Source organism: Callithrix jacchus, chromosome 21 (genome assembly GCF_049354715.1).
Source record: "Callithrix jacchus isolate 240 chromosome 21, calJac240_pri, whole genome shotgun sequence".
Lineage (NCBI taxonomy): Eukaryota > Metazoa > Chordata > Mammalia > Primates > Cebidae > Callithrix > Callithrix jacchus.
The window spans coordinates 45643582-45659668 of NC_133522.1; the positions used below are offsets into that span (position 1 = coordinate 45643582).

Here is a 16087-nt window from a genome sequence, read left to right on the forward strand (position 1 = left end):
AAATGTGCTCGCTGCATTGAAGGGTCTGGCTTGTTTTACTGCTTCAACTCTGGGGGTGGGAAGGGTGTAATCTATTCCTTCCCTCTTCACCATTTTTGGGAGAACCCTTTACAAGTCTCTATCTGTTCTAGCTCATCTCAGATGGGGGGAGATGTGGAGATAGCATTAGGAAAGTAGTTTGACTTTCTTATAATCCTACAGTTCTGCTCTGGGCATCTTACTATGGGGAGAAAGGTGAGCACTAGATCTGGTTCAGCTGCAGCTGACTGCCTGGTGCATAGACTTCTCTTCTCCATGTAGAGTCAGAAGAGAACTGTCTCTTAATCTGTCTCTTCATCCATTCATCTATGCACCCATCCACCCACTCACTCACTCACTCATTCATCCACCCATCCATCCATCCATCCATCCACCCATCCATCCATCCATCCATCCATCCACCCATCTATCCATCCATCCATCCATCCATCCATCCATCCATCCACCCACCCATCCATCCATCCATCCATCCATCCACCCACCCACCCATCCATCCATCCATCCATCCATCCATCCATCCATCCACATCCATCCATCCATCCACCCATCCACCCATCCATCCATCCATCCATCCACCCATCCACCCATCCATCCATCCACCCATCCATCCATCCATCCACCCATCCATCCACCCATCCATCCACCCATCCATCCACCCATCCACCCATCCATCCATCCACCCATCCATCCATCCATCCACCCATCCATCCACCCATCCATCCACCCATCCATCCATCCATCCATCCATCCATCCATCCATCCATCCATCCTATATTAGTCTGGTTTCTCTAGAGGAACAGAACTAATAGGATATATATATGTCTCCTGGCTACACTGGCAGCTGATTAGATGGTGCCCACCCAGATTAAGGGTGGGTCTGCTTTCCCAGCCCACTGAATCAAAAGTTAATCTCCTTTGGCAACACCCTCACAGACACACCCAGGGTCAATACTTTGCATCCTTCAATCCAATCAAGTAGTATTGGACACCCAGTATTAACCATCACATATCCATTGTTCCTAATATGTGCTTGGGATGTAAGAAAAATGAGACATAGTCCTTTCCCTTGAGGGGACTGAGTCCCCAGTTTAGACAGTAGCAGGTATATATAGGAATAAATGAAAGCAACAATTGATTTCATAGACGTGTGAGATGGCAACGAATATGAGATGTTAAAAAAAAGGAAATGTCAAAATTATTTGACATTTCTTATAAGGAAAATTTAAAAATCCACCTCAGGTGATGCAGAGAAGCTTTTCGAGAAGGGCAAAAGACAAGTATCTTTTTATATTCTATAATTCGCCAAAGCACAGAGTTCTCTGAATTTAAGCACTGGTTTTTAGACATGTCTGTGAGTTATTCTGCAATTGATTCCTTGCTAGCCCATGACTTAGCACCAAGGTAGTTGATAATTACAGACACCAGTGCATGAGTGATTATCTGTAATCACTCCTGCAACTTATTCTGAGCGTTTAACTTTGACACAGGAATAGCAAACTACGATTTCAAGGGCATTTTTCAAGGAAAATTCTAAGGAAGAACATCTCAGAGCTGATTTTCAACTCTAGTCTCTGGTTCTGAAGTGGTGGATGGCCACTGAGTTCAAAGCAAACCCCATGTTCCTTCATAGGAAGTCTACTGTTTCAATATTTTCTAATGACTAGTTTCAATATTTTCTGAAGAAATAGCATGTATTTGCATGAAGATACCACCCAAGCATGCAGGGTTGAGTGACAGCCTTTTGTTAAATGACAATTCACAATTAAACAGATCGACTTACATGTGTGTGGTTTGACTTCAGAGTGGTGTGGTAGGGGGAAGGGAAGGGCTGAATGAGGACCCTCTTGGGAACATCAGTGTAATTCCCATACTGTCCCTTTCTGTGATGATAACAATGTTCTACATCTGTGGGGACTGAGCACTTGGCTAGTGCAACTGACGCACTGAATATTTAATGACACGTATTTTTAATTAACTTAAATTTGAATTTGGATAATCATGTGAAGCCACGGCAGCTCTGGCTAAGACATGGTGGAAAAGAATCAAAATGGCTTTTTCCTCTCCTCTCCCCGCATCCCTCTTGCTTCCTGATTGCTCTGTCTCACCTTTCCCTTTTGTCCTCTTACCTCCAACTACTGGGTAAAATAAGAGGCCAATGACACGCTAAGGAAGACATCTCCTGAAAAGCTATGGAAAAAGCAATTGCTGCGTGAGGAATAAATTTGAGGGTCAGGGAGTTGGATGGGGCTGGGGTGAAAAGCCATGAACCGCAGTTCCTTTAGAAGTGACCCTCCCTCAAAATGTCCCGGTTTTCTCTGGGTTCTGGACTCCCGACGAGTGGGGACATAGAAGGGAGAACAAGACATCTTTATTTCAGTCTTACCCAGCAGTAGTGCTCAAAAGTATTTCATGATTAAATAAAGGATGTCAAATGTGACCCCCACTATGCCAACCTTAGGGGATTGTCAGCCCAGCCCTGCCCTATCTACCTCTCAGGGATATTAAAGCCATTCAACAGCCAACACCTGAACTGGGTTACTAAGGAGTTGTTTACTGGTGGAAATAAGTATTGTGGTGGAAGGTACTGTAGAGTAGTGAATAATTAAACACATTGAAAGAAGCTTGTCCTATGACAGCTTAGCTGTAGCAGGCTGCGTAGTTATAATATTATTAGGAAGCATAATGCAACTTGTGATGGGGGCAGAATCTGGGATTCGAGGCAATGCCCCTATCACTAAAATGTATTCTTTCTCCTTTAGACGCCGGAGGAGGCAGAAGTAGCTATCCAGTTTTTTTACCAGGCTTGGATTTTCCGTTGCCTACTTGGGCCAAAGCTGCCCTTGGACTATCAGGCGCCCTGTTCCTGACGCTGACGTGCGCCCTTACGATTCGCTGCTGCTGCCGCTGCTGCTCCTGCTGCCGCTGCTGTTGTTGCTGCGGAAGAAAAAGAGGTGACTTGTTTGTTCATTTAGATGTGTTTATACTTCTGAACTTTTGGTATAAGCAGTTGAAGTTAACAAACTCATCAGCTTTTTCAGAAGACTGGTGAACTACAATATCACTTTCCCTCTATTAGAATGCTGTTATAAAAAAGACAAAAGATAACAAGTGTTGGTGAAGATGTGGTCGCACTGTTGGTGGGAGTGTAATTGTGACAGCCTTTATGGAAACAGTATGGCGGCTCCTCAAAAAATTCAAATAGAACTATCATATAATCCAGCAATGCCACTACTGGGCTATGTCCAAAAGAAATGACATCTTCATATTGAAGAGATATCTGCATTCCCATGTTCATTACATCACTGTTCACAATAGCCAAGATATGGAATCAACCTGTGTAGATCAGTAGATAAATAGATAAAGGAAATGAGGTATACAGACACAATGGACTACTAGTCACCTTCAGAAAGAAGACAGTCCTGTCCTTTGCTACATCCTAGAGAAACCTAAAGGACATTATTCTAACTGAAATAAACCAGACACAGAAAGACAAATAATGTATGATCTTGATTGTAGGTGGAATCTAAAACAGCCAAGCTCATAGAAACAGAAGGTAGAGTGGTGGTTGCCAGGGAGTGGGAATGGGGGTAGGGAGACGTTGGTCAAAGGCTACAGAGTTTCAATTAGACACAAAAAATAAATTCTGTAGATATACTGTATAGCGTGATGACTGTAATTAATTATAATATATTGTGTACTTGAACATTGCTAAGAGAATAGATCGTATTCTCACCACAAAATAGTGAACATGTGAGATGCTAGATATATGAATTAGCTTCATTTAATCATTTCACAATGGGTACATAGCTCAAAATGTCACATTGTACACTGTAAATACATATAATTGTTATTTGTCAGTGCATTTTAATAAAGCTCAGATGAGAAAACAACAATAAAATAAAGGCCAAAACAAAAGATGCATTGGCTTTAAGACTTCTTGAAAGGGACAGCAGCAAATTCTTAGAGAAGAAAGGACTTTTTTAAGGAAGAGGGTTGCTTCCTTGGGGCTTGACGCAACCCCTAAGGAAGAGTCATATCTTCATGCTCTTGAAAAGATGATTGAAGTAGCGCCTTTCTCACCAAAGATGCTGATTATTGGATTTTTCTGCTTATTTGTAAGGATGTAGAACGATTACAATGTCATTTAGAAGCTATGGTTTTTTAGAATATTATCTACATATCTGAGCACATTAAGAGGTTGCTTCCTATTTTGAATAATTTTAAATCTCCCTTTGTAGGTGAATGTTGATAGAGTGGTAGAAAGAAAAATAAGATCTTCTGTTAATAAAAAATAGTACCCATACAATTAATACAAATAATTCCACATTTCTTTAGAACGAAGTTCTCTGAGATGCTCCCACATTGTGTGAAAGCATATCCTTGCTTGGGGTTGGCATCAAGGGTGGGCGGGGCACATGAACACTGGGTGGGCTTGTCGCAGAATTAGGCAGTTGTGACTTCAGAGGTCTATGGATGCTTTATCATGAGAATGCTCCAGGACCTTCCATGTGCTGAATGTGTGTATGTCCTTACTTTTCTTCCTGTGGTTAAAAATGTCACACACTCCTATTTGAACATTTTCTTGAGTTAGATTATTTTTCTTAATACCAGAGTTTTGATATTAGCTTACATGTCAGTTGACCTACATTTTAAGTTTTATTAACACTAACTGCCACTCAATGTATATGTGTAACTTTGTGTGTGTGTGTGTGTGTGTGTGTGCCAGGCACTGTGCTAACAAACTCTTTTACATGGAGTATCTCACTAAAATGCATGGTCCAGCCTTAACTAAGCTAATGGTCTAGTCTTAGCTCCTCTATGAATTTGGTTTGTGATTGGGTGGTTCGCTCTGTGGTATAACTTAAAATAATTTCAGACACATGAATGTTTTCTCATATTCCCTTCTTTCTCACATGAAGGGCAGTACACGACAGATATTCTTCTGCATAGCAATCCATGCCAGTTCACTGAGCTTCTCTTCCTTTCTTATGGCAGTTTTATGGTAATCCTATTATAGATGTACCATGGTTTATTCAACCATTCTCCAGTAGGTAAGCGTTTAGATCATTTTCGGTATTTTCCAGTATAAGCAATGTTGCAATGAATAATGTTGTGTATATTCATGTTTATGGAAGTGTAGCTTTTGGGTAAAATCTCAGAAGTAGGATTGCTAGGTCGAAAGCTAAGTGTATACGTAGGTTTGTCACGGATTGCCAAATTTCCCTCCAGAAAGGTTGTACTATTTGCTTACCAGCAACACATGAGAATTCCTGATTCCCCACAGCCTGGCCAACAGGGTGTCACCATACTGTTTAGGTTATGCCAATCTGGAAGGTAAGTAAATAAGAAATGGTATCTCAGCATAGTTTTGATTTTATCTTACTGTAAGTGAGGTTGAACTACTATTCCATCTTTTTGTATGATTGAGAACAGTTTTTATACGGTTTTTTTTTGAGACGGAGTTTTGCTTTTGTTACCCAGGCTGGAGTGCAATGGCACAATCTTGGCTCACCGCAACCTCCGCCTCCCGGGTTCGGGCAATTCTCCTGCCTCAGCCTCCTGAGTAGCTGGGATTACAAGTTTTTATAATTTGTCTATGTGTTTTGCTCATTCTTTTCTCTCTCAGATTTTTGGGCTTTTTACTTCCTGTAGTTTTAAGAGTTTCTTTTTATGTTAGGACTGATGGCCCCCCACTTTATCTGCGTTTTGAGTCATAGTAAGTCTTTTGTTATATAGCAGTTTTTTTTTCTGGTGCTTATATTTTATATGGTTTCATTTATTTGTCTTTGTAGGGTTCATTCATTCTTCTGTGTGTATGTTGTATGAATCTAACTTTGTCTTCTTCCAAATGATGAAGCAGTTATCCCAGCAGCATTGACTGAAATCTCTGTCTTTGGCTTGGTGGCTTGAGATGCCACCTTTATCATACACTGATTTCCATAAGCACTTAGATCTTTTTCTGGGCTCTCTATTCTGTTCCATTGGTCTGTTTGCCTATTCACGAACTTACACTGCACTGTTTTAATTATAGAAGCTTTACAGTATGTTTTAATGTGTCTTCGGGCAAGTCTGCCTTGTGGCTTTCCCTTTTAGTGTTCTCCTGGCTAGTTTTGTGTGCTTATTGTTAAAACTTGTTTATTTTTTAAAATTGTGGCAAAATCTACATAACATGACAATTTCCATTTTAACCATTTTTGGGTATACAGTTCAGTAGCACTAAATACATTTAGACTTTTGTGCAACCATCACTACCATCCGTCCACAGACCTAGGTTCATGTGGCAAAACAAACTCTGTATCTATCAAACAGTAACTCCCCATTCCGCCTTTACCCCCGTACCTGGCTACTTTCTACTTTCTATTTCTACTTTCTAATACCATGGTTCTACTTTCTATCTCTATAAATTTGACTACTCTAAGTATCTTAAATAAGTGGAATAATGCAGCATTTGTCTTTTTAAAAGTGGGTTACAGAGTGATATTTTGATATGTGTATACAATGTATCAATGATCAAATCAGGGCAATTAGCATATCCATCATCTCAAACATTTATAATTTCTTTGTGTGGTGAACATTCAAAATCTCCTCTTCCAGATTTTTAAAAACACAATACCTTATAATAGCAATATTCACCTTACAGTGCTGCAGAACACTGAAACTTTCCCTCCCATGTAGCTGTAACTTTGTGTTCATTAACCAAGCTGTTAATGAACATACGATTTCACCATAAAACAGGTGAACCCTGGAGAGCATTGTGTTAAGTGAAATAAATCAGGCAAAAAAAAATTTTTTTTTGAGCACATTGAAGCGTAGATTATAATTGTGGGGGTCAGAGGCTGGGAAGGGGAGATAACATCTGATTCCAACAATTCTAATCTCTGCTTCAATGTGTTCAAACTTTTTTTAAGCTCCCACATGTGAATGAGAACATGTAGTATTTATCTTTCCATGCCTGATTTATTTCACTTAACGCAATGTCCTCCAGGCTCATCCATGTTGCTGCGAATGACATGATTTCATTCTGTTTTAGGGTGGGATAGTATTCCATTGTGTACATGTGCCATATTTTTTAATCCACTCATCTGTGACTAGACATTTAGATTGATTGCGTATCTCAGCTATTGTGAATTGTGCTGCATTAAACATGGGTGTGCAGATATCTCTTTTACATACTGATTTCAATTCTTTGGGATACCCAGATTGCCAGATTGTATGATAGCTCTGTTTTTAGCTTTTTTTTTTTTTAAACTTTCGTACTGTTTTTCACAATGACTGTACTAATTTACATTCCCACCAGTAGAGTATAAGAGTTTGCATTTCTGTGCATTCTCGTAAGCATTTTTATTTTTTGTCTTTTTGATAATAGCCATTCTAACTAGGGTGAGATGATATCTCATTGTGTTTTTCATTTGCTGATAATTAGTAATGTTATCTAATTTTCATCTCAAAGTTAAAGAAAATATTTTTTTTCTTTTTTGTTTTTGAGACGAAGTTTCGCTCTTGTTGCCCAGGCTGGAGTGCAATGGCACAATCTCAGCTCACCACAACCTCTGCCTCCCAGATTCAAGCAATTCTCCTGCCTCAGCTTCCCAAGTAGCTGGGATTACAGGCAGGCACTAACCCTGATAATTAGTAATGTTGAATATTTTTTCATACATCTGTTGATCATTTACATGTCTAAGAAGACATTTAAATTGAGAAATGTCTGTTCAACTTGTTTACTCATTCTAAAATTGGATATTTTGTTGTTGTTGTTGCTGTTGAGATGTTTGAGTTCCTTGTATGTTCTGGATATTAATCCCCTACTGGATGAATAGTTTGCAAATATTTCCTCCCATTCTATAGGTTATATTTTCACTGTTGATTGTTTCTTTTGCTGTGCATAAGCTTTTCAGTTTAATTGAGTTCCATTTATCTATTTTTCTTTTTGTTGCTTGTGATTTTGAAGACTTAGCCATAAAATCTTTGTCTAGGTCAGTGTCCTGAAGGATTTGTCCTATGTTTTCTTCTAGCAGTTTTATAGTTTGGTGTCTTATATTTAATTCTTTGAGTTTGTTTTGTATCCACTGTGAGTTTATTTTTTTATATGGTAAGAGATGGGAGTTTTCTCAGCACCATATATTGAAGAGGCAGCCTTTCCCCAATGTATGTTCTTGGCAACTTTGTAAAAAAAATCAGTTGGCTGTAAATACATGGATTTATTTCTAGGTTCTCAGTTCTGTTCCATCTGTGACATACCTTTATTCTCTGGGAAGCAGAAATTGAAAGGCAGTAAACTCCTGTTGGACCTAAATTCGATGAGAAATTGTTTTTACCTGCAATTATTCCATGTGCCATAGATGGGTTAGTCAAAAGGAAGACACTGGATTTTAAAGGAAAACTACTAAATGACTTGGATTTTAATAGAGATGTTACAACAGATTGCTCAGTACCTTCAGATCATTATTTCCAACACGAGCTCTGTGGAGTAGCTGGAGACATTCTGGTTATTTGTACATCCTGGTCCCCTTTAGCTTTTGTCTGTTTTATTCTAGTCTCATAAGAAGACTAACTAATGGTTGTTGGTCTACACGAGATATGAAGGGGGTGATTTTTAGTTTCTTCATTTACGGAATGGGAATAAACACTATCCTATAGGTTGGTTGTAATAATTAAATAAATTAATATATTAAAAGTTTCTGTAATCCATATTAGATTTAATATTTTCTTTAAGACTGGGGTTGGTGGCTCACACTTGTAATCCCAGCACTCTGGGAGGCCAGGGCAGGTGGATCACCTGATGTCAGGAGTTCAAGGTCAGCGCGATCAACACGGAGAAACACCGTCTCTGCTAAAAATACAAAAAAATCAGCCAGGTGTGGTGGTGCCTGCCTGTAATCCCAGCTACTTGGGAAGCTGAGGCAGGAGAATTGCTTGAATCTGGGAGGCAGAGGTTGTGGTGAGCTGAGATTGTGCCATTGCACTCCAGCCTGGGCAACAAGAGCGAAACTTCGTCTCAAAAACAAAAAAGAAAAAAAATATTTTCTTTAACTTTGAGATGAAAAGCCCATATATGAGTGAACTGTACCCCCTCTCCGCCCACCCCATTCAAAATAAGTCCAGATAAGGCGATGAACAGGGCTGCCAAAGCCTACTTACAATGCCCAGCTTCCCCACCAGGTGTGATTCACAGTGGAAATGATATTGTACCTTCACATAAGTGTGAAAGATGAATAAAGGTCTGGATTTCTCCATGATGATTATTTCAATGCTTAAAAAATATTAAACATAAAAATTTTTCAAAAAGTATTTTCTGGTTTGCTGCTACTACCCAGAGATTTCTCAGTAAGCTGACTGGTTAACTGACCACCCGGGAATGGCTGAGGTTCTACTTAGTCTGGCCTGGGGGCTTTGGGATGGCAGCATTCTAGAGGGACCCCAGGCTCCTTTCTTATAAATTGTCCTTACATTGGGGACATTGGAGGCTTTCCCCTATTGCTGGAGGGCATTTGCCTATTACCTGATAGTCTCTTTCCTGCGATCCGGATAGAGTTGTTTCGGTTTGGGATGTAAATTGGCAGCTGTGATTAGAACTGAAAACAAGTGAGAGCATTGTCTAAAAGCTAAGGAAAACGAGTACTTAAAAAATCCTAGTCAAGCTTGATGTATAGAAGACCTGGACAAAAAAGCTTGGTTGTAACGATCACAGGCTTTTGGGACAAAAGTTTGGGGACTTGATCTGTGGCTTTTTACTCCCCATCTTCAAATCCTAGATTCCTTCTGGTCAGTCCATGGATCCACTGACTAAATCCATTGACTGAAAATATTAGCAATTTAATGACAGTGTTTTTTTTTTTTTTTGGTGGGGGTGGGGGCACAACTGTATGAATTGATACCTTTGGCACCTATTGATTGAAAATGTATCTTTGAATTAAAGAAATATGGTAATATTAATATAATAGTGTCTAGTCTGTTAAAAATATATCAGTAACCCCTACTTTTGAGTTACTGTAACAGTTAAATGAGCTAGTACTTTGTACAGAGCCTGCGTGGTGCTGGCACACAATAAGAACTAAATGAAGAGCAGCAAGGATTGGTAACACAGAACATCTCTTTTTGGTAAATGGAGTCTTTATAATCTCACTAATCAAATTCAATATTCACGAAGTAATAAGTAAATAACCTCTAAGTACCTGAAATATAGTAAGTACTATATAGTCTATATTTCAGCTAGATAGAAGTTATTTATTTTTCTGGTAGTTAACAATGAATTCTACTTCCCTATGCCTAGAAGTCACCTGATAATTTGGTGTGCGAAAACTTAATATCTTTTGGGTCACAAATACTAATGCTAAGTCTGTTAAAATAAGGGCACCTATAAAAATTAATGAGACTCAGTTTTTAGAATAAGTATCCTGATTCTTCTAATGTAATTTTGTTGTTTTTTGCAGGAATTCGTATTCAGTTTCAAAGAAGGTAAGTTTGCAAGCACATCTATTTTCTGAAAACAAAACCAAAAAACTGAACAACAGCAATAATAACAATACATACACACAGCTGAGGGCGTTTCAGATTTATGTTATTTAAAATTAAGGACTGAAAGTAGGTAACCCTGAAAAACACGTATGGCAATCACAAACTCATAGGGCAACATTAATTGTGGAGTGAAACAGACGGGTGGCCATTGCCTACCTTTGACTTGCTCTGGTTCCTGAGGGAAATGGAGATTTTCTTAGTGTCTGGCATTTGCAAGTCTTTCCACAAGAGGACACTGTGCACCAGGACTATCATCCTGCCTGCTTTGGGCAGAGGCTGGGGCCACCAGCAGAGGTCCTGCTGGGATTTGTGGGGGAGTGGAGAGTGGTGAGCCAAGCCGGATGCCTGCAAGGCAGTTGAAACTGTCCAGGCAGACAAATTAGGCAGTGTTTGGTGCTCAGCCAAGGGGAGTGGACAGGACTGAAAAATTCCTTTCATCCCCAGGCTGCCCAGCAGTAGCTGCAAGCACTTTTAAGGTAACTATGTCAAGGACTTAGAATAAGTAGCCAGTAATCCTTTTAAATGTCTGCAATATTAACACAGCTGTATGTGCACCAATAGGGTGGTTTTTTTAGACAGCCGTTGTTTGCTGTGGGTAATATAACAACACGTAGTTATCTGTATTTTATTAGAATTTTTACATTTTGAAGTGCTGAGATTCTACAATACGCTTTGGCTACATTCTGTGAATGAATGTGCACGATCACCCTGTGGCAAACTCTATCCCTTCTCCCTCTGACCCCAGCCATGGTGAAGGTTGGAGAGAGGATTCCACAAAGCAACAATCTGAAAATATTCCCCCATTTGAGGCCTGACCTAGGGCAAGGAAAGAGGAAGAAGAATGGGCCCTGATAATTATTCTGGCATTTCTCTTGATTGTACTACCGGCAGAAAGGAAGCCTGGACTCTAGGTTCACTGTTATCGACTGTGCCAACATCTTCCATTCCTGTGCTCTGGGGTCTTAGGTGATTTGAAAGCACAGTAAAGTGAGCAATAGCTACTCAGGATAATGGGTACAGAATTACGACAACTACAGAATAGTGACACTGGGAGCATGAGAACAGCTAGTGTATCTCGAGTGCCTAATGTACACGCCAGGTACTCACTGCTCCTCACTTCGTAGGGTTTTTTGTCAGAATGTGAACTGGGCAGACCTGCCTCAGGGTTTGGGCCCTTCATCTCTATGCAGCCCTTGAACTTAGGCCAGACTGCATTAGGCCCCAGAGGGACAATGGGTGTTGCCCACCCGATAATCCAATCCCACTTGCTTTCCTCTTTCATGGTGTCCATGGTGCTAGCTCCAGCTGCTCAAAGACTCCTTTGTCATTGAAATAAAATAAGATACATATGAGTGTGTATTTGTGTGTATATATGCATATAGTTGTATGTTATAGAAAAAATCAATGCATGCTTATTTTAGAAAAAATTAAACATAATGACAGGTTAAAAACATCACCCACACTGCTATAGTTCCGAAGTAATTATTGTTAACTAAGTATGTACGTACCTAAGTATGTACGTATCTAAGTGTGTACCTAAGTATGTATGTACCTAGGTATGTACATATCTAAGTATGTATGTACCTAAGTACGTACCTAAGTATGTACGTATCTAAGTATGTACCTATCTAAGTATGTATGTATCTAAGTATGTACCTATCTAAGTATGTACATATCTAAGTATGTACGTATCTAAGTATGTACGTATCTAAGTATGTATGTATCTAAGTATGTACGTATCTAAGTATGTACGTATCTAAGTATGTATGTATCTAAGTATGTACATATCTACGTATGTACGTATCTACCTGCTCCAGTGTTCATATATATACTCATCGATGTGCACACAAAGCAGTTTGTGAAATTTATATCATAGTAAACATTATTTCATAGCTTGCTCTTTTCACTTGCACATTCTGAAGATTATTTCTGTTAACAAATACTTGCCCACAGCATTTTTGTCTTGTTTGATAGTTTTAGACAGAACTATATTGTAAGTATGGAGAAGTGCCCAAGTTACAGGTGTGTAGCTTGATCAGGTTTCACAAAAAGCACAAATGCCTGGGCTTGATGGCTAAAATTCACAGTCAGAACACATCCTCAGCATCTCCAAAGCCCCCTAGACGCTCGTCAAATTGCTGCCTACCCCTCCTCCCCAAAGGTGACTTTCTTCTGACGTCTTGTCTACTTCCCCAGAGATCAGGTGCATATTAACTGTATATCAGTGGTATCATTTTGTGTGAGGTCACTTACGTCTGCCTTCTTGAGCCTCTCACTCTGAGACTAATCCATACTGTGGCATGTGGGTGTCAGTGGTTTATTATTATGTAATAATATTACATTCGGGGCACATATGGAATTTACTTTTACCTTTTGCTTTAAATGGGTGTTTGAATAGTTTTCAGGTTGGGACCAATACAAACACTAGTTCTCTGGCCAGGTGCGGTGGCTCACTCCTGTATTCCCAGCACTTGGGGAGGCCGAGGTGGGTGGATCCCTTGAGCCTAGGAGCTTGAGACCAGCCTGGACAACACGGAAAAGCCCCATCTCCACAAAAAGTACAAAATTAGCCAGGCATGATGGCGCTTGCCTGTAGTCCCAGCTACTCAGGAGGCTGAAGTGGGAGGATCGCTTGAGCCCAGGAGGCAGAGGTTACAGTGAGCCATGATCACACCATTGTACTCCAGCCTGGGCGACAGAATAAGACCTTGTCACAAAGAAACAACAGCAACAAAACAGTGATTACTGTGAGCATTCTCGTAGGTGTCTTTTGATGAACATAAGTACTCATTTCTCTTTTTTTCTGTGAGGAAATATAGTCAGCCCTCTGTATCTACAGGGTCCACATTCGCTGATTCAACCAACTATAGGTCAAAAATATTTGAAAAAAATTCAACAGTAAAAAAAAAATACAAAATAAAGAAGCAGTGTAGGAGAACAACTATTTCCACAGCATTTACATTGTATTAGGTATTATAAATAATCTAGAGCTGATTTAAAGTGTATGGGAGGATGCACGTAGGTTATATGCATACGCAAATATAACACCATTTTGTATCAGAGACTTGAACATTCCCAAATTTTGGTATCTGCAGGGGTCCTGGAATGAATCCCTAACAAATACCGAGGGACACTGTATCTAGTCCCAACAGCTGGGCAAGAAGGTAGTGTATGTTCAGCTTTAGACTGTACCACATTTTTCCTGAGAAGTTGTACGAGCTTACGCTCCCACCAGCAGTGTGCGAGAGCGCCCATGGGTAATGATTCTGACAGGCGGCATGGAATTCCATTGTAGAGAACCATCATCATTTATTTTACTGGCCCTTCTCGGGCACTTGGTTGTTTGCAGTTTGTCTTCATAAAGAGCTCATGCACCAACATTCTTTCAAGTACATATTTGCACATACCCTTGGTGGTTTCCCTAGCACACATCCTTAGAGGTCAAGTATGACAATTTCGAATTCTTTGGCTATCCATTGCCAGACTCCAGGAGGCTGCACCAACCTTTGCTTTATTTCAGGAGTTGGCACAATTTTTACATAAAGGGCCACCTAGTCAATACTTTTAGTTTTGCCAGCCATATGGTCTCTGTCACAAGGACTCAACTCTGCTGTGACAGCATGACTATGGCTACTTGTTTAGGTAGCCATAGACAATATGTGGGCTGACCGTTGTGGCCATGTTCCAGTGAAACTTTATTTACAAAAACAGGCTGGGTCAGATTTGGCTTGTGGGTCCTAAGTTTGCTGACTGTTGCTTTATTTGGTGAATGGTTTCTGAGAGTTGAGCACCAACTGGGGAGTGGAGTCTATGGGCCATGATAAACTTCCATCTCTCCCCATAATGGGAACGTGTGAATAGGCAGGCGTCTACACCTGCCACACAGAAGCCAGCAACAGAGCTATAGGCTTCCTGTGTTAAGTTCAATGTGTAAACATACTCTTGAGTGTAACCATGTGAACTACGTACCATTGCCAGTTAACACTTGGCAATGTTAATGTCAGCAATTAACATGAACATAAAATGGTCTAATTGTAGGAAATCTGAAAAAGAGAAGGAAAAAAAAGAAACTGAGACAAAAAGTGGAAATGAAAACCCTGAGTGCAGTTCAGATGAACCAAAGACCACAGGTGAGTAGACATGAGGGGTGGTAGAAAGACCTGGAAAAGGGGCAGCTGGAAGAAGGGCTGGCTTGCTAGATACCAGCTGCACAGAGAGGATAACTTAGCAATGGTGATTATTATTTTTTGGATAAATTTTAGAGGAAGAAATTCTAGAATGCGGAACATTCGAGGAGTAGGTTAACACTAAAAAGCCACCTGTTTGTCTAATGCTTAAAATAAAGTCAGGAGGAACCCTGAAAGCTTAAAATTTTTTTCTCATGCTTTCTTTTATGTTTAAACCCTTCTACATTAAAATATGTCGGGGGTAACTTCCTCCCAATTTCAACTAGAGTCAAGTAAGAAATCGGTTTCCCTGGAATGTAACAGGGAGTTGGCGAATGCTGGAAAACTAGAGCCCCTTTTGGAGAGTCTTGCTGTAGTATCTCATTCTCTTGCCATGAGACAATACAGAGTGATAATGGGGTGGGGGCATCTCTAAGGTAAACATCACCAGGAAGCAGCAGCAGTCGAAATTTGAAAGTCGATGAGAGGGGAAGGCTGAACACACCCCTCCCCTGCTGGATAAAGGAGACACCTGCCCTCATCAGGCTGCCAGGAAAACCAAATTCCATGGGAAGGTTTTTAGCCAATCAGTCCTTGCCGAGGGGCCTACACACCTTCTTTTTCCACTAAAATTGGGGCTCTACTTTTGGCGGCCCCATCTTTTTTCTATTTTACCATGACTTCCTCCCATGTGTATTCCAGATTGCATCTTTCAGATTTTAAAAAATTCCAGAGAGCATGGACTATTTCCTTTGAAATCTGATCACAGCTTCTTTCAGTTTCCTGTTAGAGAATATTTATTCATTAGTATTTTGAGCGATTAATTATCTCTATGAAAATCATGGCCCAAATCGAACATCTCTGTCTCTTTTATCTCCATTTGTCTGGCATTTATTGTCTTTGATCAGCTCTGAAGCTTTAGATCATTTTGTCTCTGGGTGAAACTAATGTGTCGAGAAAGAAATTGATTTTGAGTTTGTTGTCCATATTTTTATTTCCTTGAAAAAATAAAGTTCTAAAGGTATGTGATCTCGAGGGGACTTAAAAAAAGTGTTCATGGTGAAAGATTATCCCAGGGGTACTACTTAAAAGCAAATATGTTTCTTTATGAATCAGAATTGTTACACCACTTGGTTTTTGCCACTTAATAGCCTAAAATTGTTCTTGTGTTGCAGAAACTGATTCTTTCCCTCCTAAATCCTGTGAATCCAGCGATCCGGGACAAAGAAGCAGTAGCTGGGGCCCTCCTCAACAGGTGATTTAGACCATTTTCCCCCTTTTGGAGTTTTTTTTTGCCATTTAAAAATTCTTATCCTGTGGTGGGTGATTATAAAACGATGCACGTTGTACATTCATGGTGGTGACAC

General features: G+C 40.0%; 1 protein-coding gene across 1 annotated transcript in view; it reads left to right on the forward strand.

Moving 5' to 3' along the window:
• Positions 1-16087, forward strand: part of IGSF5 (immunoglobulin superfamily member 5) — a 40084-nt gene that overhangs the window by 15582 nt on the left and 8415 nt on the right. The window contains exons 4-7 of the mRNA XM_035282964.3: positions 2799-2990; positions 10470-10494; positions 14593-14684; positions 15896-15975. Coding sequence (XP_035138855.1) covers positions 2799-2990; positions 10470-10494; positions 14593-14684; positions 15896-15975 — 389 coding nt within the window. The remainder of the gene's footprint in view (positions 1-2798; positions 2991-10469; positions 10495-14592; positions 14685-15895; positions 15976-16087) is intronic.